A 24668-nucleotide genomic window follows, 5' to 3' on the forward strand; every position below is an offset into this window, starting at 1 on the left:
GGTTTTGCTCTGCTTCGGTTTCGGTATGAGCAACTTGTCACACTGACGAGTTATAAAAATAAATATATATTACATCATTAATGTTAATTATAAAACCGGTTTCGCCTTCCTGTTAAATTTTATGTGATAAAGCTTAGATTAAATTTCTAAAATTTTCATCTTTACCTGCACGTTTATAGGAATGTACCACATCATGGTGTTTGTATTCAATGCGGAAATAGCCATTGCGGAATACGTTATTCTTGTACCACATTGTAGGTTAATGTTGTCAACAATGTCTTAATGTTGATAAGCACATGGTTTTTGTTCTAGCCGTTTGTACCTACTTCGTTTATATCAACATTTTAATTTGATTACTTCGATCCTCGTTAGTCTTAATTTAAACCAAATATTGGTCTTCTTCATTAAGACTGTTTTATGATTATGAAAATGAGTACTTAAATAAAAGTTTCAAATTGCAGAATGCCATCTGGCACGAGTCCGGAACTGTGCAACTTATTGATCGGTCTGCTGAGAAGGAACGCGCGCGAGCGCATGCCCTTCGAGGTATTCTTCAACCACCCCTTCTTACAGAGACCGAGAACCACATCCATCACGAGTGAGTACTAGATAAATACTGTTATACGTTCATTGTATTACATTCTTTCCTAGTAGCTTATCATTTATTACACGAGTTTTACATATGAAAGTAGATGTCATTTGACCTACATTATCTGTTTTAATTGCTTCTTATTAAGGAATATAAACGTGTAATTAGTGAAGCATCCGCAAATAATCACAGTTATAAATCATACTTGCAAAATATGAATAGTAATAAAATGATCCATTCAGATGTTATTACACCCTATCTATCCATGTGTAAATATATTCACCCTTATTTACTCACACGTTCGACGACTGGTCATGTTTACAGAACTACAGCAAATTAAATTTATTTTTCTTTTATTGAATCATTTTAATCTATATTCGAAATGACGTCGTGAATAATATTCGTATGATTTTGATTTAAATAACTTTTACTGTAAGGTTACAATTCATTACATGTAGGTTAGGTGAATACCTTTCTTGTAATAAATTTAGACACTTATCTGCTCGGGTGACTCACTGCAGTGACCCATTCCATTGTTCTTATTCTTTCGTAACTGGATCCGATTTCCTATTATACACATTTATTTGACATTAGCCTGCCCTCATTTCCTTTATTGCTTTTAAATTATTACTTTACTTTAATTAATTACAAATATAAAAAATATAGTCATAAAAAAACTTCCTGATAAACATGAGCTTAGTGTTGATCTGCAAAAAAAAAACTGGTATATTTCAATATAAGTGTCACATGTTTTAAGTACATTGACCTTATCATATGTTTTTAAAGTTTGTGAGAAATTAATTAACCTACATGAACTCGGGTTCTTAATAGTCATGCTCTTATGTTATCATAATATGTCACATATTTAGTTATGAATATATATTAGCTGCGTAAATTTCTAACTTGTTTTCAGTAACTTTTTTATGCTATTACGTTTACGTTGTTACATTTAAATTGTTTAGTATGGTAGCAAGACCAACAGGTTGGAACTTGCAGATGTAGCCATAAGAAATAATGTTTCTTGTACTCAACAACTTATGAAAATAGTTTGAACTAACCGTTGTTGTAAAAAAGACTTGATAGAATTCAATATTACATTAATATCTATCTATTCAAATACTAACATACAAATAAACTCTCTAAATTAAATTTTTAAATATAATTAACAATATTATCTATATCCATCCCATCATCATTAACAAACCGCATATTTCATACAAGCACATAATATCACCGCGAGCATCACGCTTCCAAGTCCATGAATTTTTGAACACACGTAATGATAGGGTATTGTATCTAACGAGTAACGGTGCGGTTACGGTCTATGAATATTGTTCAGGTTTGGACTCGGAACTGCCTGACGTATTGGAGTGCGATATCGAAGGCTGTGTCGAAACTAACTGTATCCTAGAGGAGTCGTGGGACAGTCAGGGTATTTACATGTTTATAATTACGCTTGATATGTACGAGGTGCATGGGGTGGGCTAATTTTATGATTTTCTATATGTCCTCTCGACAGTTGATATATCCCATTTATAAACATATATTAACAAATCGCTTGAAACGCATGGCTTTTGTTAAGATCAATGTAAATAAGGTTAAGATATAACCGCTGTGTACACCGCTCGGTTCAAAAATTTAAGGGACTAGCTTAACAGAGTATTTCACCGCTTTTCTTGTTGTCGCATCCTCAAATCTTGATTCGCATCGCGACTTGATTGCCGATAAAGTATCTGATAATTTATTATTGCGATAAAAAGTCGCGTTGCGTCAAGACCTCGAAGTTTTATCAATCGATCAGCGAGTTAGTGGGCAAGCGCTTTCATTCACTAAAACACAAATTACACATTTACATAACAGACATGATATAGATAGTCTAAACTAACTCTAAAACATTCCTCTTTGTATAAAAACGTAAACTAACACCCCGTAAATATCTCACTGCTGGTTAAAGATATCATCTTTTAAGGTATTCTCCTTGTAGGTCTTGCGTTGGTAGGGTACATGTAGCAATTTTTTTTTCTATATTCATGTTTCAGTTCGATTACTTCAAAATCAGTGCGGGTTTTAATTTCCTCGTTTAAGATTTTTAATTTATTTTATCTTTTTCATGTATGTTGTATATATGTACTTTCGCATGTATATATTTTTATTTTATTAAAAACAGTGACACAATTTACGCTTGAAATACATCAAACACATTTTTTTCTATGTGTTTTAAAATATAATACTTATTAGATAAATGCTTACAGCATGCTATTTAAATAATCAATTCAATCAACTTAAAACAGTCCCCAGTTCAGTAATTACTTTAATTTATGAATACATAATAAGATACTATACTTATATATAATAAATTCAGTGAACAACAATATTATGAGGAAAAGCGCTTTCCCACTAAAACATTGATTATCATAAAGTAGCAAGTGGGTTAAAGTTATACTTTCACTACAAATCACCGGTGTGTGAATTGTAGTGAAAACTTTAATATTTGGACACCATTAAAAAAATCATTCAATTTTGTTAAAAATTTACAGGAAAAATTAATGCATTGGAATCTTCTACCAAATCTGTTTTACTTTGGTGACGAGACTCATGTGATGCAAACTGTACTCATGCTAATTTTATAATTAATATTTAAAGGTTTATTTAATTCAGTATTTTTATTCTCCATGTTTTACCTGGTGTAAAATCTACAAACAAACAATGATAATAATCGGATAAGATTATTATGAAGATCCTTTATTTCGAATCTCTTGGGATCGCTTAAACTTGCAACACTTTTAAAGCATGTTTATGAATCACTCCATTTTTATATAAATATGAAAATATTATTTAGAGAGTTCAAGAATTAGAAACAGGAGCTATTATTTAATTTCACAGAGACAAACTCTAACAGCGCTATTCCGACGACGTCTAGTCCGCGCGCGCCCGTGTCGGCGCCGCAGCCGCAGCCGCAGCCGGTCGCGCAGCCGACCAAGAAGCCGCAGCCCACGTCTTCGGGTAAGGATAATTCGCCTTACTGTTTCTCTGTTTCACATATATGCGTGACGTCACCTTTATTGGATCTTCCTAATCATACTTAACTATTTCCATGTTTTAAATGAATTTATATAGGTTTACACTACATGACCTCAAATTAAAGACATTTAATGTAGATAATTAAATATCACAATATGTTATTAAAAGTAAAAATACGTTGCGTTACTTAGTATGTACTTTATTTTCAGTCACCTCTGTTACGAACCTCTGTTGCAATGTCATTTAGAAATGCGCACTGTTAGTCATCGAATGTTTTAAAAATGAAAAGTTAATAATTAATGTTAATTTATTAGTCATTGTATTATTGACGGTCAGGTCAAACGCACTAGAATTATATTGACCGTAAAAATTGTTGTCACACTCTGGAACGCGATATTTTATCTAACAACTCTTGAAAATCCTTGGTGTATTTTTTATTTCAACTTTGCCAACAATGATAATGGAAGGGCATGTGAGCTGCGTTTAAAATTTAGCGTTATATTCTATTTCGAGTGTTCTGATAACCTTCGCTGATGTTGGCGACTCTCAGCGCATTCGATATTATTGCTGCAATTATTCAATCAAACCTCATAAATTTTGATTATAAATACATATATTATGCAACTGTTATTTTATTTCAATTTAATAATCATTGTTTCAACGAACAAAATTAAAATTTGCATAATTTTTAATGTTTTCTACGGAATGTAACACGTTATAACATTTGCTCACTGATGACGTACGAAAAACAACTACATAAGTTCATTAATACGATTTTTCATGCTAAATATAAATATTTTATGTCATAGATAGATAAAATCTATTTATAAAAGTACTAAATGATAGAGAGTGAGCAAAGTTGGCGCGGGAACAATGTCGCCCAGCTGTTTGCCTCACGTACAGTTTCTAATACCGTTTTGTTATTGTCTTTTAAATTCACAATATTATGTACTCGGTGTTCAAGAAAACGATGGCTAGACTGCGTAAAAAGATCGGTGATACAATTTAATATACTAATTCTGTAAACAATTATTATAGTATACGAGGTGAAATTATTCTAACCTTATATTTTGGTTTGATTGTCTTTAAATAATATTAACCAGATAATAACAAAAATATGAGTTAGAAGTTTACTTTCGTGACAAGTATGAATGCTGTAATAAAGTAATATAGAAAATACAGTAGCAATTAGTAATTTAAGGTGATTGATATACCTAACAATGTTTTTTTTAAGTGTACAAACACTGGTATGAATATGATTGGCAATTAACTGCCATTGCAGAAGACGTATAACTTTTCATAAAATTTGCATCTAACATAACTCGGGTCGTGCGATGCTTTGCTGCACTCTTGCACTGTAACGAACCCTATGGCACGTAATCTCGTAGATACGAACACTACCTACACGATATATGAAGAGGTGTGTCGATCGACAGCGGAGTCGTCGGACACGATGTGGGCGGGCGCGGAGGACTTCGTGGTGGTGGAGGCGGACAGCGGCTCGGCGGACGGCTCGCACACGTCGCACGGCTCGTCCGCGTCCGAGGCGGCGCCGCGCCCGCGCTCGCTGGCGCTCGTGGCGCCCGCGCCCGACGCCTCGCCCCCCGCGCTGCCTGCGCACCCCGCGCACCCGCAGTCTCGGGTGAGTCCTCGATACCATGACCAACACCAGTACCACGAACATAGCTCACATTGAATAACACCATGCCCATCGCGCTGCCCCGGTGCCGCTTGGTAGATAATAATAATATAATCTTACATGCGACTCTGTAAATTGGTACAACTTTAACCATGAGCTGTATGTCGATTTCATTTTAAAAGTTATATGCTAACCAGCTATCGTATATCGCTAAAACCTCATCGTATAACTCAGTGGTTGTGTGAACAGAACCCACTGAGCGTGGCGTCCAACGTGCCTCGCTCACAACCCATCGACGTGCTCCGATCTAATCACAATCGAAATACGACCGACATCGGCTCCCTCTCGCCGCCGACTGTGAGTAACATTCATATATCATATTTGTTAAACTAACTTAATGTGCTCATTGCAAATGTGCTTATTGTTTAGTCAGATGAATATGAAAAACGAAAAATAGATCGCAATTACTAATGTCAGATTTTAATGCATATAATAATATTTTTTTGTAAATACATACTTTCCAAATATGTAAGATTGTGTATTTAAACTTTTAGTAACGTGCTCACAGTAAAGAGTAAAATTGTACATTATTCCTAATTATATTGGGAGATTTATTTTTATCGATATGTTTTTCATAGTTAAGATCGTCGAAAAACGTAAGTTTAATGTAATCGTCGTTTCCAGGTACCATTCACAATGAGGACTCCTCCTTCGTCTCGACGACGAAGTGCATCTGGAAGTTCCCCACCGCCCTCTCTATGGCAGGTCTCACCCACCAATAACAGTCCTCTGAGGAGATCGGGTAAGCATTTTAAGACCTCGGTTCGAGGGTATTTCGTCTCTGAAAAAGATAAAATGTCTAACGTCGTCCGACGGTGCGCAGGCTCGTCCCCGCCGGTGTCGCTGGCGCTGAAGGCGAGCGGCGAGTCGTCGCCCAAGCGCGGCGCGCTGCCCGACGCGCTGCTGCGCGGCCTCAAGCTGCACCACGACCCGCCCGTCTACATCCCCAACCTGCAGGAGGAGACCATCCTGGCGGTTAGGCTTTCTGCATTGTTATGATCGACGCGACACTTTTTTAGTCTGTGGTTTTCTTTGTCAACATTTTGGATGTTTAGTTTCGGTCTTTTACCCATTCTTATATATTATAACCCACGGGTTTCATATTCTTATTCTCGATTATATATAAAGGAATATTACCCTAACGTATACAACGTTACATTTAGTACATTCAGTGATGTCTACCTATCAATCAGTCCCAATTAAATGAACTATTTTATCCCATTAATCGGAACACCGTGAACACATTGTAACAACGATTTCCTAATAAAGAGATAAGCATTAAGAATCCACTCGCCATAAGCATCTCACGTGGAATCACCATCGACCTGCAGTGTCACTGTTTTCTCATTCATATTTGACAAGGATCTTCTCAAACTAAGTATATCCTCCCCCGCAGGAAGAGCATAGCAAAGTTTTCTCGCAGCTGAACTTCGTGCTGATGCTCGCCGAGCTGCTGTCGGACCTGGCCGTGTCGTGCGGCGCGCCGCTCGCCGCGCTCATGGACGCGTCGGACGGTACGAGTCGCCATAATAATATAACGCATGGTACACCACGAGGGAGACACGCTTTAGTCTTTTCCGGGTTGTATGAGTAGGTTTGGGATTCCATGTCAGGTTCATTTTTTGTACCCCGATTGTTTAATTTCGGAAAACAACATGCGTAAAATAGGAATCGATCAAACATCGCCGTTACGCATGTTCTTTAAAGGTTTTTATTGAGATCATATAAGGGATAATTTATAGACGTTAAAATATTCTATATGCCTCTATTTTTAATTACCGTGTGCCCAGAGTTTGTTATAATAAATGTTGTGACGTTTATGTAAATTTCAATAGTACAAAGAGTTCTTTTTACATTGCAAGCTACATACAAAATATTTTATCAATATCTATAATAATAATCGGTAGGTATAATCCATGGTAACACACGAATGGGCCAGCGGCGATGTTATGTTGAGTGATTTCCCGTTGCCCGCAGAGCGCTGCAACGAGAGCGTGCGGCTGGGCCTGCTGGTGCAGGCGATGCAGGCGCTGGCGGCGGGCCTGCGCCTGGCCGCCGCGCACTACCGCTCGCGCACGCTGCAGCCCACGCTGCAAGTGCGGAACGGTACGGCCTCGTCGTCAATTATATGATATATTCATCAGTTCTAAAAATTACTAGTGTAATGGTTCCATGTTATATATTATTTTGCAGTTGTATCGCTAATGAACGGGAAGTACAAATGGATTGTCAATGAATCAAAAAGACTACACGAAGCGGGGGTCACGCCCGCAGTTTGTGATAAAATACTCTACGAACACGCTATCGAATTGGTAACTTATATTTGTTTACATAATATATTAAAATATTCGTATTACATCAAATATCGGAATTACTGAAGTTTGTCGGGAAAATAATTAAATTTCCGTTATGGATTTGAAATATAAATATATTATTTTTTATATATTACGTTTTAAATGAGAGAGCAGTTATCGGAACTTAAGAAAAAAAGTTGATATATGTAAGTAGGCAAGTGGATTAGTGTTATATTATAAATAAAACATTAATTCAATTGTTTAATTTGTGACCCTCCCATTTTTCCGCAGTGCCAGATGGCCGCAATCGAGGAGTTGTTCGGAGACGTGAAGGAGTGCGAGCGGCGGTACATGTCCGCGCAGGTGCTCCTGCATTCACTCGTGCAGCGACACCCGCTGCATCCGCACCACCGCACCACGCTCTCCAAATGTGAGCTGCTTTACATACACACGACGTAGCCCAATACGTAATTTCCTTGACGAAAATAGCTACATATTCTAGTGCCCAAATTATTTAATTGTTAAGGATAGTAGTAGTAAGAGAGTAATTAATAATATTCGAATATCTAACTGTGTACAAAGTTTTTCTAGTATTTACTAAAAACAATTTGCGATTTAATTCTACAATCATCAAATCTTGATCAAATTTGACTTAAGAATGTCTTATCTACAGACAGGGACGCAGTGCAAAGACGGCTCAACTGCCTCAAGGGGCCGCGAAAAATCATGGACGTGAAGTTAGAGGCTGGGATCTCATAATGCAATAGATTATCTTTACCTAGAAATAAGTAAACGCAAAACGCAAGATGAGAAGTGATTTTATTTTGTTTTTTAAAATGACATACAGTGATAAACTATTAAAAAGTGTATAAAAATAATAAGTGAAGGATATCAACTGAAAATAATCGTCATATACACAACTGTTGTTTAGCAAAGAAGATGAGATTCCAATAGTGAGTTATATTTTTTTATACGTAGTGCAGATTTCTTGCAAACAATAAAATCATGTAGAAGCCCTAGAACATTTGAATGTAAAGATTATAGTACTGCTTTAAGATAAATTCTAAGTAGATAATTGTCATTTCTTGTCTTGTCATTTCTTCCTACTTTCGCAATAAATGGTAGTAATTTTACGTCAATGATTTTCTTTCTTTCATACACAAAATTATATATTTAAAATAATTTCTGCCGAATAAAATGCACATTTAATAATTTTCTAAAAATAATATTTAGTCGTCGAGTTCCAATCATCAATTGAAAATGTAAAAAATAGGTTAGATGTAGTATGGATTTACAAAAATATTTCATGGTTATATCAACTCTTAATATTACTAATTTGTAGTGTGTTATGTAAAGTGAATATTATGAAATATCTTATTACAGACATGATACTATAGAGATCTCATTATTATCGACCAATAACAATATGGCATTTTTAGGTTAAGTTACTGATTATTATGATTTTAAGTATTTTTTTAAAAATAAACAGTATGAATTTTATGTTTGTATTTATGCCCTATAAATTCGTGTTGTCGCCAAATTATAATGACTGTTCTAATTTTTTTTATTTCAATAATAATGTTCAATATTTTACAGAAATAAGAATAAAGACTGTCAAAATATATATTAATGTTTTGTTTTTATTAATAAAAATTTATTTCTAACACTAAAATTATGGGGATGTTTTAAATCTTAGCAATAAGCAATCATTTATAGAAAGAATAAACGATTTTATTCACATCATACATGGCATTAAAATATGCAAGTCTTTAATACTGTACAAAAATTCCAGTACCTTGTTTTAAATACTTATATGGCTTCATTCGATTCCTTCCTCGGATAGACTGTAACATAACTTTATCTGGAGGAAATTCTGAGGAACCCATAGTCTCCAAAAGAACATCCAAACATGTTAACAGTTTCATCATTTGAGTGGAAAGAGTGCACAGCCTTTTTTCTGTATTTTGCCAATTGGTATTTATTACTCGTTCTATATCTCTAATGTCATCACTTGTGCCAGCATGGTGTGTTCCATTCCAGTGTAAAGTTAACGAAAAGATAGGTGCTTGCTTTGGGTAATCACTACTAACTGCTACCATTGCAACAAGTTTAGCAGACTGTCTTGTGATAATTGCACGGTACAGCATATTATCAGGAGTCACTAACCCTTCAGATATAACAAATGATGTTGAAAGAGCTTGACTGTATTCATGCCAAGACACAGTTTGCCATTGAGTCAAAGAACCGGATAATCTTACTGGACACGATAAGCCCTTTGCAGGTAGAACTTTACCACATTCTAAATCTTGCAATTCTTTCATTAAATCAATCCTAGCTCTCAGTCTTTTCTTTAAAGTAAAAATAAAATTTTCAACACTTGCAACACTAAGACTTTGACAAGGAAGGAAATTTTTATTGCATTTTTGAGTATCTACAGATACTGCCATAAAATCTAGACCACACATTCTCTGAGCCCATATGTATGGTTTACCAACTTCTGAAATAAAATGTGGAAAATTTTCTGATATACCAGCAGCTTTCAATAAGTAAGCAGTTGCTGGATGTGGTGAGTCATTACCCGTGTCACCTACATATAGTTCATTCAAAACACAATCACCATTCAAAACATCTGCAGCAGACACTCCAGTAATAGGTTTTGGAAAATTCATAGTAAATTTGACCACTACTATTTTAAGATGTATCATGTATGAAAAGATAAGATTTAATGCAGTGCCATCACTATTAGTAATAGTCACTTGAACATTTAATGGGTGTTTTTTGAGAACTTCCTTTTTCTTAGCTTCTGCTTTCTCCTCTTTTGATATTTTAGATGACCTGTGATGCCGCTTCTTCTTAGAATCTCTTTGATCTTCATCATTATTTTCTTGATCTGAATCAGAATCATTTGAAACAACTAATTCACTTTCAACATTTGAGAGTTGATCAATTCTTCTTGCTTCATCTTCATCTCCAGATATACCTTAAAAAAATGGCATAAATATTTTCTCATACTTACATGCAACACATATATTAATATATTATTTAAAAAAAAATAGTTGAACTACTTACCAACAGAAACATTTTTGGAACCAAGAGCATCCGAATATGCGTTGGCATTAGCATAGAGCAAAAACAAAGGTGGTGAAAGAAGTGTTGCAGCTCTAGTTTCATCTCTTTTTTCATCTAGTCTTAATGCTAAACATTCTTGGAGAGGCTTTGTGGCCTTTAATACATCCTTAAGATGCGGAGCCAAAGCATCTAATCTAGAGCGGGCAGCAGCTATGGCTGCAGCCACACGTTCTTTGGAAGCAACTAACTCACTGCATGCTCCGGCCAGTTCTCTACGTTGACGCAGTTCCCACTCAAGTCTTGCTAGTTGCAATTGATGCTCATCAGTTTTTGTAATTTCCTGAAAAACATTTCTTTGGTTTAGTAAAAAAAAAATTTAAAATTAAAATCAAATAAGAATGTTTTTTTAATACATACTGGTCGTGAAATTTCAATAGGTGCATCTTTATAAAATTCTTCCATAGATATCAATTCTATTTCTTCATCCTTAGATTTAAATTGTAAACATTTAGTTACTTCTTTATTTAAATGATCAGCCTCATATAGCAAATTTTGTAAAAGTAAATGTGTGGAATCCACTCTTTGTTTTTCTTTGTGTAATGCATCACGGCCAGCTCTTGTACGGACTTTTTCTAAGCGATTAAGCTTCTTTAATGCTACCAAATGTAATGATGCTTCAATTCTTTTTGCAGTAATTTTTTCCTTTGCCTATAATGTATAGTAAGAATTAAATACAAATGATTTTAAAGAGGAACTGTAATATATAGACTTAAACACAAATATAATGAGATGCATCATATGTCATTGACATAGCTTAATTGTTTGATAACAATAAATATGCAGAGTGGAAATATCAGATTCCCTGTGTGCTATAATGGCAGAGAAAACTGTAACAGGTTCATTAAGAGAGGGGTTGCAAAGAGATTTGTTCACATTGCAGAGATAACAAATTTTTATAAGATAAGGTACAGAGTGCCTGTATTAAACCTGTGTACAGATATGTGTGCACATTGTCCAATGTGTGTATTAGGTAGGTATTGTTTTGTAAGTGATCTATTGAAAATGTTATGGGGTTATTTTAAATATCTAATATCGTAATGAATTTCGTTACAATTATATATAAGTCTAGTGTATGAATCATATAGGACTATATATTTGTTAATTACTAGACATTTATAGTTTGTCATTTTCTTCATTTAATAATTCTTATTAATAATTGTCACTGGGTTGGGTAAATGAATAATTAAAAAAAACATTGATAAAGACAAAAGGAGGAAACGGAAAGTTACCAAAAAAATAAGAAAAACCTACCACATAAAAAGAAATAAATCGTGCATATTTTACCTCGTCTGTTCCTTTGGCTTTTAATTCGGCAATATCTGCAAACAGCTGTCTCACATCATGGCATATCTTTTTAAACAGAGCAGAATCTTTTTCAGCAGAACGTAGTTGTGCTTCGGTTTCTTCGAATTCGATTACTCTCTGTAATAATATGAATTGTATTTCATAAGGTTTTAGCTAATTTATGAAATGAATATTCTTACACCACGTCGAAAAATTATAATAAACTACAATTTTTACCTTATATATATCTGTTGGTGACTGTTTAGTATTTTCGCTAGATGTTGTGTTTAATTTACGCCGCTTCTTAGTTGATACATCGTCTTTACCCATGGCAACTTGATATAATACTCTTTTAGCTATTACAAATTCAAATAATAAATTAATAACAGAAGTTATGAATAACTAATAGTTAAAACTATTAATCTTCCTAATATTCAGAAAATATAACTTATACGGCGAACAAAATAATAACCCCAAAGTAACATAATAGGCCTAACAGACATGAGAAAGACTCAGACAAGTCAGACGACAGTGACAGACAATAGTAACTCAACAGATTATGAATTATGAATGTTTATTAAAAAAACTTTTCTTTTTTGAGTTTTAATTATTGTCATAACATGAACAATAAAATAATTGATACAAGACAAAGATATATTTGAGCGTATTTTTTTTTTAATTCTGTCATAACTTATAAGCCGCAACGGCTAAATTTATACCATAAGTTGATACTTACAACAGTGGCAAAGTCAAGATGATTCTTGACTTTGCCACTGTTTGAATATTTTTAATAATTTGCTACGCCTTAAAAACGTTTACTTCTATGACCTTTATGTTCATTTAATATCACTTAACGTCTGATGTTATCAGCGAAAATTTAGAACGTCCTAAAAATATTGTTACATATATCAAAAGTTCGCATATATTTCAAAGGTTACATGGGCGATGGTAGTCACTTTGCATCAGGTGAGCCTCCTGCACGTTAGCCACATTACATAAAAAAAGAAAAAGTTAATTTGGTGATAACGTACACCTAATTAATTATTTATTATTATTTTACAAAAGGGTTGGGTTCAATCCAGTACTGATGATAAAGTTTGACGCTCATTCTTGATAATAATTAAGACAGGAAGTTAAATGAATGAACGACTGTTTTTAAATTCTTTATTGGTATTGTAAGTGGCAAACGAGCAAATGGTCCATATGATGGTAAGTGATTGCTGTCGCTCAAGAACACCTGCAACATAAAGGGGAGTCTGGCCTTAAAAACTCCCTTATTATTGTGCCCGGAAAATCTCAGGAGGAAGATCATTCTACGACGACAAGTTGCGTGAAAAGTATAATTTTGGCGCACGTACATTGGATACCCAATTGACACAAACGAAGGAGTGTGTATAAGCTTTACTTCAGCGACGAAGGCTGCAATCAGCAATGGCGGAATCTGTCGATAGCAAAGCCCAAGTCAAATAATTCCGTGGCGTATTCCTCACTGTACGGTAGAACAAACAGAGAGCCAATGTCTCTCCGGAGTCTTAAATGATCGAAATCGTCTGTTACTTTTGGGTCTTCGATAATTTCAGCGTAGGATTCTTAATTAGGGGCTCGTAATTAGGGGCGCTGGTGCTTACGTATTGACGCCACCAAAGCAAAAAAAAAGGTTGGCTTTAGAATTCCTCCGCACGGTTTTGGAGAAACAAAGTGTTGTATACGGTAGAAGTTTGGTCCCTGATAACAACAATACGTTTGTTATAGTTACTTTTAATCATTTAACTGGAAGGCTTAGATTCATACATTTGTTTGCGCAAAATTGACACAAAAACGACTCCGGAACTCTGTCTCATCATGGTCTTGTCGGTGTTACCCCTCGAATATTTAGTAGAAGGTGGTGTAACAAGGCACAGGCGAAAGACGACGATGCTGCATATCCCGGAGCGCCGAAGGCTAGTTTCGAAATTATTAATAAACAACCTTATTTTAAGTTTAGAATTACAAATTTTTTTTTGTTAATATCTCAGGAATTTTTAAGGTTAGGCTAGTATCCTTTTAGCATTAGCATTAGCAGCCTGTAAATTTTCCCACTGCTGGGCTAAAGGCCCTCACCCTTTGAGGAGAAGGTTTGGAGCTTATTCCACCACGCTGCTCCAATGCGGGTTGGCGGAATACACATGTGGCAGAATCTCGTTGAAATTAGACACATGCAGGTTTCCTCACGACGTTTTCCTTCACCGCCGAGCACGAGATGAATTATAAACACAAATTAAGTACATGAAAAATTCAGTGGTGCCTGCCTGGGTTTGAACCCGAAATCATCGGTTAAGATGCACGCGTTCTAACCACTGGGCCATCTCGTCATCCTCCTTACAGTATCCTTACCTTAGCTATATTGGTGTATTCGCAGAATATTTGCTGCAGGGACGTTAATACGTGAGTACTGGGGCACAATCCACAACATTTGAACAGTACTCCATCGATATGGAAGAAAAAGCCCAGGTCCGTCCATCGGGACGGACCTGGGCAATTTGTAGAGCAAAAGCTGGTGTCTCAGTGTGAAGTACCGTCTCGTTTTGTTCTGCACCCCAATATTTCTTGTAGTCAATCGGGCTTTGCACTTCAAATGACCTCATTTTATATATTGACCCCAAGAATCCCAACAGAAGTTCTTTGTTATGGAGAATGTCTACTCTTATTTTAAAAATCTTTGTAACAATGTGGGTACATCGTAATTTCTTACAATGTATAGATACATTTTAAAATATTTTATAACCGCAAATGATTCGGTAATCAAGACTGATATTATTAAAATAGAGTTGTAGTAATTATTCAGTCATCTTATATTTAAATTTTGATTAATATGAAGTGTTAGTTAAAAATTCAATATACAAAAGTAAATAACTGATAAAATAAATAAATATTGTTGTTCTAAATACGGTACCTAGGTAATTATATTGTAGGATTGTTTATTAGGTAGCACGCAGTGTAAGCGTGTGTTCAGACGTCACACTCGTTCCGTGGTCGGCTTACTGGAAACCGGACTGATCGAGAACATTTTATTATCGTGCAATGTTTATCACGCTTTGGTATTGAAAGTAAACAAATTTCTTTGCATTTTCGATTAACTTTTAATATTATTCACTCTATCGCCAGCAATCACGTACTCTTTACCATAAAATATGTCAGAAGAAAAATTTGAATTACGAGTAATAACTTACATGTGTCCAACGCATCCCGTGGAATTATATGAATTAATTATAAAGCTACTGGAAGAAGCCTTGGATTGCCATGCGATATTACAATATGAAAGTCGTAGCCCCGGTCCGATTTCCGGACGTCCAGACCCTTTTGCAAGAGATAAAATTGATCTCGGTACGTATACAAAACATTTTATTTATATTACTACAAATATATATTTTTACACATATATATGTATATAAATAGTACCTATTTAATATTATTCCCAATAACATATTTAACAAAAAAATTTAAAAAAAGGTAATTGTTTACATTTTAAAAATTCTTAAGGGACGATGTCTGTTATACATCTAGCCCTTTACAAATTCCATCAGTCTGATAGATAAAAGTTAAATATTATTTCAGTGATTATCTTAACTAGGAGAAAGTAGATACTATTTCTTATCTTTTTATAGACTATACAATATTTCTTATTAATTTTGAAATCTATTAAAAGATAAAAGAATTTAAATTAAAATCATCATCAGTGCCTTCCAATACAGTAACTGTCTACCTATTATATCACAATACGTAAGAAAATTATGATGAAAGTCTTAATGACAATGATAATAACGCCTTTAGGATAACAGAATTTTGATTAACTATAAATCAAAACAAACAGAAGTTTTCTTGCTCATTAAAATGCCAAATGAATAGTGAGGCCCTTTTTATTTATCAAATATTTAATAAATTTTTGTTTAAATACAACTCTAATATTATATACGAAAACATTATTTGAAATTTACAACTAGTAAAGTATGTGACACTTTCTCCAAATCTACAGCGTTTATGACTGCAGCAGCGTACATGAACTTAAAGGAAAGTAACAATGAGTTTGCCGAGCTACTACTCGTTACACCGGTGTTCGCCCACCAGATGAATGTAGAGAATAAGCCGGGCTACTTTTCGGACGTTATCATTCACTGTGATAAAAAGTAAGCGTTCTATTACTTTTAGGGAACAGATTATTATTACTATTTATCCTTATATGTAATTAAAATTAATATAAATTATTTATAAGGTGTTGTATCGCGGTAGTCAAGTGGTGTAAATGTGGGTTCAATGGCCGGGAGTTTTATTCCCGCTCAAGACAAATATTTTATACTCATATGTATATGCAAACAAAATTTGTATGCAATACAATGTATTTTTTTTATATTTTTGTGTATTTTTATATTTATTGTATATTTGTGAATTTGGTAATATTTTTTAGTCATTATTCGTAAAAAAATCATAATATACCAAAAAATAAACATTGTTTAAATTACCTAAATAAATACGTAGATAATTTATTTGTTATCAAGCAAGTCGAGTATTCAGATAACGAGTGCTTCTAACTTCTATTATTACTCAATTGAATTCCATACAGTGTAGTTATATTAAATTAAAGAGCTTAAATGTTTGTGACAACATTGATTGATTTTATAATTTCAGAGCCCACAACGTAAACACTTTGTTGGATCTCAGAGGATGCACTTTTGCATGCAATGACGAACAATCTCTTAGTGGAAGCAAAATTGTTCTTAAAACACTTAAAGAAAAAGGGGAAAATGCTTCATTCTTTGGATCAGTTCTAAGTATAAAAACATGGTTTGTGGAATTCAATATTATACATACATTTGTTTTATTTAATCCATTCTTTATGACTTATAGAATCTGGATCACATTTGGCATCGGCGCAAATGGTGTTATCTAAACAAGCTGACTGGGCAACAGTTGATTCAACAACACTTCTTTATTCAAAAAAGTTTATGCAGGACGGTGGAAAAGACATTATTACATTAGAAACGCTAGGACGATTGCCGCCCTACCCCATCGTGGTTAATTCAAGACTCCCAGGTATGTTGTTTCACATATTCATTAAATTAACATTATTTTGAGCTTACCTAAATTCAGTAAATTTCCTTGACTAATGCAAGTTAGCGTTAGTAATTACTTGATAGTGGTGGTTTGAACAAAGTCGTCTGGCCCCTCATTATAAAAGCTAGCTGGCTGCCGCCAGCTCTACATTATAAAAAGGAAAATAAAGTTATTTTAATGTGAGAATTGTAACTAACGAAAATTATTTATAAACAGAATATGTCCAAGTGTATAACATTGTAATATTTTTTATATTTCTAGTAAAAGGTAAAAATTCTTTTAATTTGCGTACTTGAACTAGATTGTAGAGGGATCTACTTACCATGGACATGAAATCTTGAATTTTATCTACGAGTAAGTATATCCCATCTCGATCAGTGATGAGCACAGACTTTTTTTTAACATGTCCGTAATTTTGCTATTTATCGATTACTTGAAAAAAGCCTGGCCAAGGAAAATTAATGCTAATTCCTTAATTAATTAAGAAACTTAAATTAAGGTATTTAACCTAAGATTTGTAACTGTATCCAGACCATTAGAATTGTTATAGCTGTACTGTAAGCGAGCTGTATACAAGGTGTTGAAAGACTCAAATCGCAATTTACTAAACAGAGATGTTTACAGATAAAATATTAGAAGCAGAAATAATCTAGATGGGTCAATGGCGTAAGTACGTGAATCTTAACCGATTGCGGGTTCAAATCCCTGGACAAGCACCACTGAATTTGAATGTTCTTGATTTGTATATAAAATTCATCTTGTGCTCAGCGGTTAAGAAAAATATAGTGAGAAAATCAACACGTATTAAATTAAAATCATCCACACTTGTATGCATCTCTATAAGTTATATAGATATTGAAGAAATATGGTGAAATAAGCTCTAAAACCTTCTCAAAAAGGCAACAGCATTTCAAGTAGTACAATCACTTGCTAATGCAATGTGATCACAATCATCATCTAACAATCTATTCAAATATATAAGATAAGAATATATATATATATATATCTTTGCAGATAACATCAAGAATAGAATAACTAAGACTCTTCTTACTTTGCCAGACACACCAGAATGGAAAAGGAAATTTGCTAAGTTCGGTCTCATAAAGTTCCATAGTAACAATAATGGTGCTTATGATGGGCCGGCTGCACAGATGTGGTCCATCCAGACCGAAAAACTCAATATTAGATATTATTAGACTTTTTTTAATTATAAGTTTAGTTTATGTTTTATACATCCTGTATGTTGATTATACACCAAAAAAATAAAAATATTTTTATACTATTTACAAAAAAAAAACTCAAATTATTTTGAAATCTCTATATAATAGTATTTGGAATCTTTAATTGCCTGAATTTTCTATTTTACAATTTTGGAGAATAAACCTAAATGATAGTGTCTCTTTGTTCTTTCCGCACTGAATGATGATTTTGTGCGGTACTTGAATGGCCAGAGATGATGGTTTTTTTATACTCGGACTGTTGTTTTCCTGTAAAATTATATTTTTAAGAAATTTTTAATAAAAATAATAAAAATGTTCTTTAAACAATGTCATGTGATCTGTAGTCATGTGACTTAGTTATAATTTTACAGGTGTTTGCTTCTTTATTATGGGATAAATATCTGAATTTATATTTTTTTAACAACTACATTTATTTTAAAAACCAAGAGGATACATTAAATGCAATAAAATAAAACAAATTGACTAAACATTTTTTTAAATATCTTCCAACAACTATGTTAAGATATTGACTAGTTAAATTCTATCTACAAACAATAAGGTGGTAACTAAACAACTCCTCCGCCGTTGATGTGATCGATCTCTTCTTGCGATAATGGTCGTCGTCTGTAGCGTAGTGGTAAATCAATGTCAGAAATAGGAGCACTGCTCATTGCTGCTGCAGGTTGAGATTGAACCGACTGAAATTTATAAGATTTCATAAAATTGCTTATAAAACTTTGCTTTTAACATATAAAAATAGTAACAAGTAAATGTTACACACAATTTTTTTATCATTTGTCATACATTTGTAGCTAACACAAACTTATTATATATGACCTATTTAATTGGTGGATTTTATGTAGTTATTAAAAAACTGTTTTACGTTTTTACGATTTGGTAAGATAACAATTTCAAGTATTCCACCACTCTACGTAATGTGATGTTTGCGTAAGAGAAAAATGACTTTATATATAAAATTTCGAACTTAAGATCCATAGAATTAAATATAATTGGTATTATTATTTATATTAATTGAAGAACTTATGACAATATTAAAAGCATTAATGCATTATAATTACCGATTGCGCTGATGCTGCCGCGGGACCTGCTGCAGCAGGAGGCGGCGAAGGGGCATTGGATGAACCTAGTCCTTTCCGAAATTTAATTACTGGGACTCTAGATAGTACAGCTGTTATTCGCACCATTTTTAGTTAAGGTTGATTCAAATTTAATCACAAGTAAAAATGTATTTCAACTTGTCAAAAAAAAATTGTTAAACTGTCATTGACGGCAAATTTAGTGTTACAAAATGACAAGTGTCACTTTCTGACAAAATTATAATACAGTACAATAGTCTACGGAGCTATGGGTAGAAATATACAAAAGCAGCACAACCAAAACCTAGAAAGCTAGGAATTGAATTGAATTTAAAATAAGTTCATAATATTATCAATTTGATGATATCAAACAGCAAACGAGTAATGTGGTAACTATCTATCATAGCCACATAAAAAGAATAATATACCATTCCATAGAGCTTGCGATTTACTATGTTGTTTCTTTTGCTATAACTACGCTACCGGGGAGGGTGATAAGTTTTAGATCCAAGCTTTTAATCTGCTATTTCACTTAGTTTCTGTCGTCCCGCAATTAGAGGAGACTTTACTAACTGTATATACTTAAATAAAGTAAATAGTATCTCATTAAACTTGCTAGGAGCCGAGATAGCCCAGTGGTTAGACCTTAACCGATGATTACGGTTTCAAGCCCAAGCAAGCATAACTGAATTTTCATGTGCTTAACTTATGTTTATAATTCACCTCGTGCTCGGTGGTGAAAGAAAAGATCATGAGGAAACCTGCATGTGCCTAATATCAACGAAATCTGCCACATGTGTATCGACCATTGGAGCAGCGTGGTGGAATATGCTCCAAACCTTCTCCTCAAAGAAAGAGGAGGCCTTAGACCAGCAGTGGGAATTATGCAGACTGTTAATGTTGAAACTTGGTAGTACGGCTTTGTGCAAGTGTCTCTGGGTACATTACTGAAGGACCAACTCATCTGATATTCTACAGCCAAACATCAATACTCAGTATTATTATGTTCCGGTTTGAATGATGAGTGAGCGGTGTAATAATGAGCACAAGTGCTATTGAGTCATAAAAGCGCATAAAATTAATAGTAATAGCATTTTAGGTGCCATGTTATGGCGTTATCTAGGGAAAAATTTACATTTCAATATCATCTGGCACTCTGATAAACAACTTTTCTGGAGGCACTCCAACGAAAGCGATTGTAATTCATTATCTTCCCAAAAAACACCAAATATTGATACCTGTTAACGTGGAATGTGTACCGGTCGTACATACATGAATGTTGGTTTTAACAATATGACGTCATCAAAATAACTGCGTTTTGCGGGAATAAAAAAGTTTTAATTTCATTTTATGGCAAGAAAGAGTTTTTATTTTGTCGATTTCTTTTTTTGTGGATTTTTATGATAAGATAAATAACATTTCAAGTACAAAGTTCAAACTTCGTAGAATACCCTATTCACAACCCTACAATTGCTACAAAAGTGCATATAGCAACTTATTGCTGTTTCGCTATAACGATATTTTACACAGATACATATATCAATACCGTGCAAATTTTCCTTTTTGTTTTACTTCACGTTTTTGCACGCATGCATGCATTTTCTCAATATACTGCTTTTATTTTTAATTAAATGAATAGCCAAAAAGTTATAAACTAAAGTATACAAAAGCATTTTTTGTTTCTTAACGAAAAATGCAAACACAAAAACCAGCTTTCTATGGTCTTTCATGACCATCGCAAATCGCAGATATCAAGCAATGACTTATATGTACTACCAGACAAGCACAATTTTTATTCTCAACACAGAATAAAAATTGTGTCACAGTGACGAAAGGAATATAAAGCGGGAGAGTAAGTTAGTTCAGTGATTAAGCCGGGATGGTTACTTGCTATATTGAGATAATTATTTCAAAGTAATCTGTATCTTGCAAAAATATAGTATCAGTCGAAATAAAGCAAGAATTTACAACTCATAAATCAATATTATTTAAGAAAAATACAAGTTGCTATACATATATGGTTTATTTAAATTATTACATTTTCACTTTCACTTAAATTAAAATAGTCACACTTTTCAACATTTACTCAAAGCCACAGCAAATTATTTTAAAAGCATTTGCAATAATAAAGAATTTCTGTATAAACCAGTTACACATCTGATATAAAATCATTATATGACTTCAGTATCTAAAGGCAATACACATAGTATTGACAGAATAATTAACAAGAGTATGGGTTATAAGATAAAAATAGGATTTAACTTTTGAAATATACTCTTGACATAAATATATGAACATTTAAACAGGTCTACGGAAGTTTTTGCCAGCATATTTGGCATCTGCTCCAAGTTCCTCCTCAATACGTAGAATCTGGTTGTACTTAGCAAGACGTTCAGAGCGGCATGGAGCTCCAGTCTTGATTTGCCCAGTAGACAAACCAACCACCAAATCAGCAATAAATGTATCTTCTGTCTCACCAGACCTGTAATTATTTTTAAGAACGATATATTTTATTCACAACATTAAGTATAAATGAATTTAATTAGTAATTGCATTATATCAATAGCTCTAATTCACTCACTACCATTAAATAAATATAGTTCATTGTGATGTGACTTGCAATTGCTAGTCTATGATAAGGCAGTACAAGCTAATATTCGAAAATATTTATTTGGAAAGACCCCTGAGAAGAATTAGTTAACAAAACAGAAAATAATAACTATTTTTTTTAATTGAAATTAATGATTATTTTTTATAAGTAACCCTGTTAGCAGAGGTTACAAGTTGATTATTCAACATCTTTAATGTTGAATATGTTAAATGTTATGGAAATCCTCTTGATATTTATAAATATTCATCATACAATTATCAATAACTGTTTCTTATCAGTTATTGATAAACTACCCAAGTATGAACATGAATTAAATTGAAAATATGTTTAACACTAAGTTATATATTATAAAATAATTTAGATAATTTACCTGTGGGATACCATAGTGCCCCAACCATTTTGCTTAGCCAGCAAGTGAGCATCAATGGACTCGGTAACACTTCCAATTTGGTTCACCTTAAGCAATAGACAGTTACATGCCTTCTTCTCAACAGCAGTTGCAATGCGTTTTGGGTTGGTGACCTATATGGAATATTTTTATTAGTAAAAATTTGTTTTATTGTGGTTTTTTAGCTTAAAGTTAGTATATATTTTTAATAAATCTAAATAACTTACAGTAAGGTCATCTCCCACAATCTGGATCGGGGTGCGGGAAGTTAAGCTTGCCCATGCAGACCAGTCATCTTGGTCAAAGGGATCTTCAATTGATACCATGGGGAAGTCTTTGATGAAGTCTAAGTATACTTCAGCCAACTTCTCTGATGATAGGTAGTCAGCTGGATTTGAGTTGGGATTCTTGAAGTCAAGATCATATGTTCCCTTTTTGAAGAATTCAGATGCTGCTACATCCATTCCAATTTCAATCTAGTAAAGAGCATTAATTTATGTAAAGCAAGTTTTAAAAGGGTATGTAATACTTTGTATGCTTCTTTTCTATTTTACCTTGCCAGTGTAACCTGCTTGCTTGATAGCATCTTGAATAAGAAACAGAGCATCCTTGTTGTTTTGAATGTTAGGAGCAAAGCCACCCTCATCACCTACAGCAGTGGAGTCCAAACCAAATTTGTCCTTAATAATTTTTTTAAGATGATGGTATACTTCGGAGCCCATACGCATAGCCTCACTGAATGATGCAGCACCTATAAAAAATAGTTAGAATAAAATCTTAAATAAGCTTTTTCATATTTTAATGACTTTCAAAATATTATTCATTTAATAAACATATTTACCTGTGGGTAATATCATGAATTCTTGCATGGCAAGTTTATTGCCAGCATGAGAACCACCATTAATGACATTGAATGCTGGCACTGGCAGAACAATGTTGCTGTTGCCTGCTAAATCAGCCAAATGTTTATACAGGGGAATACCCTTCTTTGCTGCACCAGCCTTGGCTACAGCCAGAGAAACACCAAGAATAGCATTGGCACCAAGTTTAGATTTGTTCTCAGTTCCATCAAGGTTAAGCATAAATTGATCAATCTGAAAAATTCAGTATAATATTGGTTTAAATATATATTCATTAGCCTTGCTTTTAACTTCATTGTTGTCCATTTAAAATGTACAGTAAGAAAGTATAATTAAAAAAAAAAAAAAACAAGTAGATAAATAGAACATTTTAAGAAAACAATTCATATTTAAGCAAGTATATATTCATAATTAAGTACTACTTACTTCTTTCTGCTGAGTTACTTCGAAACTCTGTTTTAATAGCTCTGGAGCAATAATTGAGTTGATATTTTTAATGGCAGTGAGAACACCTTTACCATGATATTCGCCCTTGACATTGTCTCTCAATTCAAGAGCTTCGTGAACACCAGTTGAAGCCCCAGACGGCACTGCTGCCCGGAAGAGACCAAGTTCAGTCACCTTAAATGAAGAATTGTTTAAATCTGTGTTCATATATTTATCAACTGCGAAAATAAAAAAAAAATATTCTTCCTTACCAAATCGACTTCGACGGTAGGATTGCCACGGGAGTCAAAAATTTGACGAGCCTTGATTGACTTGATAGCCATTTTAAACAAATTGTAATGTATTGTATTAAACACCTGTCGATATCAAAAAACAAATTATTATTAATATATTTATATATAATAATGACACTAATTCGACTAAAAGTTAACAATTTATCAAAATATAAATGAGAAAAGTTTTGCCTTTTTTTAATAAAAAGTACTTAAACATTTTATTACGTGAGATTACCTAATATATTTTTTTCGTTTAATTAAGAAAATCCTGCGTTTAAAATTATTTAAAAACAATAAAGATACTTAGATAGCAGTAAATTGCATATCAAAGTTTATTTAACTCACCTTGTTCAAAAAATAAAACTCAGTAAGATATGACTTCTTTAACCTTTGCAAATTGAAATTGATGTCAAGATTTAGCCGGCTGCTGAGCTGTATAAGTATACGTTTGACCTTCGCAAGGTGAAATTAGGGTTGCCTATTGCATAGCTATACAAATTAGTAAATAAATAGTACACGAGGATTATTACTATCAAAATTATTACTCGATAATACATAACATATGCATTATTACCATTAGTTTAAAAAAAAATATTTTGTGACAAATTTTGGAAATATATATACTTTTAAACTTAAAGATAAGGCACGGGCACAATCACTTTAAGC

General features: G+C 33.5%; 5 protein-coding genes across 8 annotated transcripts in view; 2 read left to right on the forward strand and 3 right to left on the reverse strand.

Moving 5' to 3' along the window:
- Positions 1-8382, forward strand: part of LOC125068465 (serine/threonine-protein kinase unc-51) — a 28129-nt gene extending 19747 nt beyond the window's left edge. The window contains exons 6-17 of one of the 4 annotated variants that reach the window (XM_047677598.1): positions 462-598; positions 1929-2021; positions 3473-3592; positions 4999-5252; positions 5499-5606; positions 5934-6051; positions 6133-6284; positions 6706-6823; positions 7287-7415; positions 7503-7621; positions 7895-8033; positions 8277-8382. In XM_047677598.1, the coding sequence (XP_047533554.1) occupies positions 462-598; positions 1929-2021; positions 3473-3592; positions 4999-5252; positions 5499-5606; positions 5934-6051; positions 6133-6284; positions 6706-6823; positions 7287-7415; positions 7503-7621; positions 7895-8033; positions 8277-8362 (1573 nt within the window). In that variant the 3' untranslated portion in view covers positions 8363-8382. The remainder of the gene's footprint in view (positions 1-461; positions 599-1928; positions 2022-3472; positions 3593-4998; positions 5253-5498; positions 5607-5933; positions 6052-6132; positions 6285-6705; positions 6824-7286; positions 7416-7502; positions 7622-7894; positions 8034-8276) is intronic. The other 3 variants (XM_047677599.1, XM_047677600.1, XM_047677601.1) reach the window with 3 other exon arrangements.
- Positions 8383-9072: 690 nt separating this feature from the next.
- Positions 9073-12528, reverse strand: LOC125068467 (THO complex subunit 5 homolog). The gene is made up of 5 exons (XM_047677602.1): positions 12254-12528; positions 12017-12154; positions 11090-11380; positions 10673-11012; positions 9073-10583 (listed from the first exon to the last, which is right to left on the reverse strand). Exons 1-5 carry the CDS (start codon positions 12344-12346, stop codon positions 9373-9375), a joined length of 2073 nt encoding a protein of 690 aa, XP_047533558.1. The 5' UTR covers positions 12347-12528; the 3' UTR covers positions 9073-9372.
- A 2356-nt stretch (positions 12529-14884) lies between these two features.
- On the forward strand, positions 14885-18656 carry LOC125068409. The gene is made up of 5 exons (XM_047677517.1): positions 14885-15379; positions 16029-16179; positions 16679-16821; positions 16898-17083; positions 18119-18656. The coding sequence occupies exons 1-5, from the start codon at positions 15187-15189 to the stop codon at positions 18298-18300; spliced, it is 855 nt and encodes a 284-aa protein (XP_047533473.1). The 5' UTR covers positions 14885-15186; the 3' UTR covers positions 18301-18656.
- A 152-nt stretch (positions 18657-18808) lies between these two features.
- On the reverse strand, positions 18809-19606 carry LOC125068410. The gene is made up of 2 exons (XM_047677518.1): positions 19404-19606; positions 18809-19022 (listed from the first exon to the last, which is right to left on the reverse strand). The coding sequence occupies exons 1-2, from the start codon at positions 19527-19529 to the stop codon at positions 18891-18893; spliced, it is 258 nt and encodes an 85-aa protein (XP_047533474.1). The 5' UTR covers positions 19530-19606; the 3' UTR covers positions 18809-18890.
- Positions 19607-21425: 1819 nt separating this feature from the next.
- LOC125068003 (enolase) lies at positions 21426-24491 on the reverse strand. The gene is made up of 8 exons (XM_047676937.1): positions 24348-24491; positions 23979-24083; positions 23707-23901; positions 23262-23514; positions 22975-23171; positions 22648-22896; positions 22403-22554; positions 21426-21903 (listed from the first exon to the last, which is right to left on the reverse strand). The coding sequence occupies exons 2-8, from the start codon at positions 24048-24050 to the stop codon at positions 21720-21722; spliced, it is 1302 nt and encodes a 433-aa protein (XP_047532893.1). The 5' UTR covers positions 24051-24083; positions 24348-24491; the 3' UTR covers positions 21426-21719.
- Positions 24492-24668: the final 177 nt, after the last annotated feature.

The sequence above is a fragment of the Vanessa atalanta genome, chromosome 13 (assembly GCF_905147765.1).
Source record: "Vanessa atalanta chromosome 13, ilVanAtal1.2, whole genome shotgun sequence".
In the NCBI taxonomy this organism is placed as follows: domain Eukaryota; kingdom Metazoa; phylum Arthropoda; class Insecta; order Lepidoptera; family Nymphalidae; genus Vanessa; species Vanessa atalanta.

Coding starts and splice junctions, on each gene's coding strand:
- LOC125068410 (XM_047677518.1), bottom strand. CDS start 19,529: ATGGTGCGAATAACAGCTGTACTATCTAGAGTCCCAGTAATTAAATTT. Junction 19,023..19,403: donor CGGCAGCATCAGCGCAATCG/GTAATTATAATG, acceptor TATAAATTTCAG/TCGGTTCAATCTCAACCTGC.
- LOC125068409 (XM_047677517.1), top strand. CDS start 15,187: ATGTCAGAAGAAAAATTTGAATTACGAGTAATAACTTACATGTGTCCA. Junction 16,180..16,678: donor ATCATTCACTGTGATAAAAA/GTAAGCGTTCTA, acceptor TTATAATTTCAG/AGCCCACAACGTAAACACTT. Junction 17,084..18,118: donor GGTTAATTCAAGACTCCCAG/GTATGTTGTTTC, acceptor ATATCTTTGCAG/ATAACATCAAGAATAGAATA.
- LOC125068003 (XM_047676937.1), bottom strand. CDS start 24,050: ATGGCTATCAAGTCAATCAAGGCTCGTCAAATTTTTGACTCCCGTGGC. Junction 23,515..23,706: donor AAGTAACTCAGCAGAAAGAA/GTAAGTAGTACT, acceptor TGAATTTTTCAG/ATTGATCAATTTATGCTTAA. Junction 21,904..22,402: donor GGCACTATGGTATCCCACAG/GTAAATTATCTA, acceptor AAATAATTACAG/GTCTGGTGAGACAGAAGATA.
- LOC125068467 (XM_047677602.1), bottom strand. CDS start 12,346: ATGGGTAAAGACGATGTATCAACTAAGAAGCGGCGTAAATTAAACACA. Junction 11,381..12,016: donor AAGCCAAAGGAACAGACGAG/GTAAAATATGCA, acceptor TATACATTATAG/GCAAAGGAAAAAATTACTGC. Junction 11,013..11,089: donor CTATTGAAATTTCACGACCA/GTATGTATTAAA, acceptor AATGTTTTTCAG/GAAATTACAAAAACTGATGA.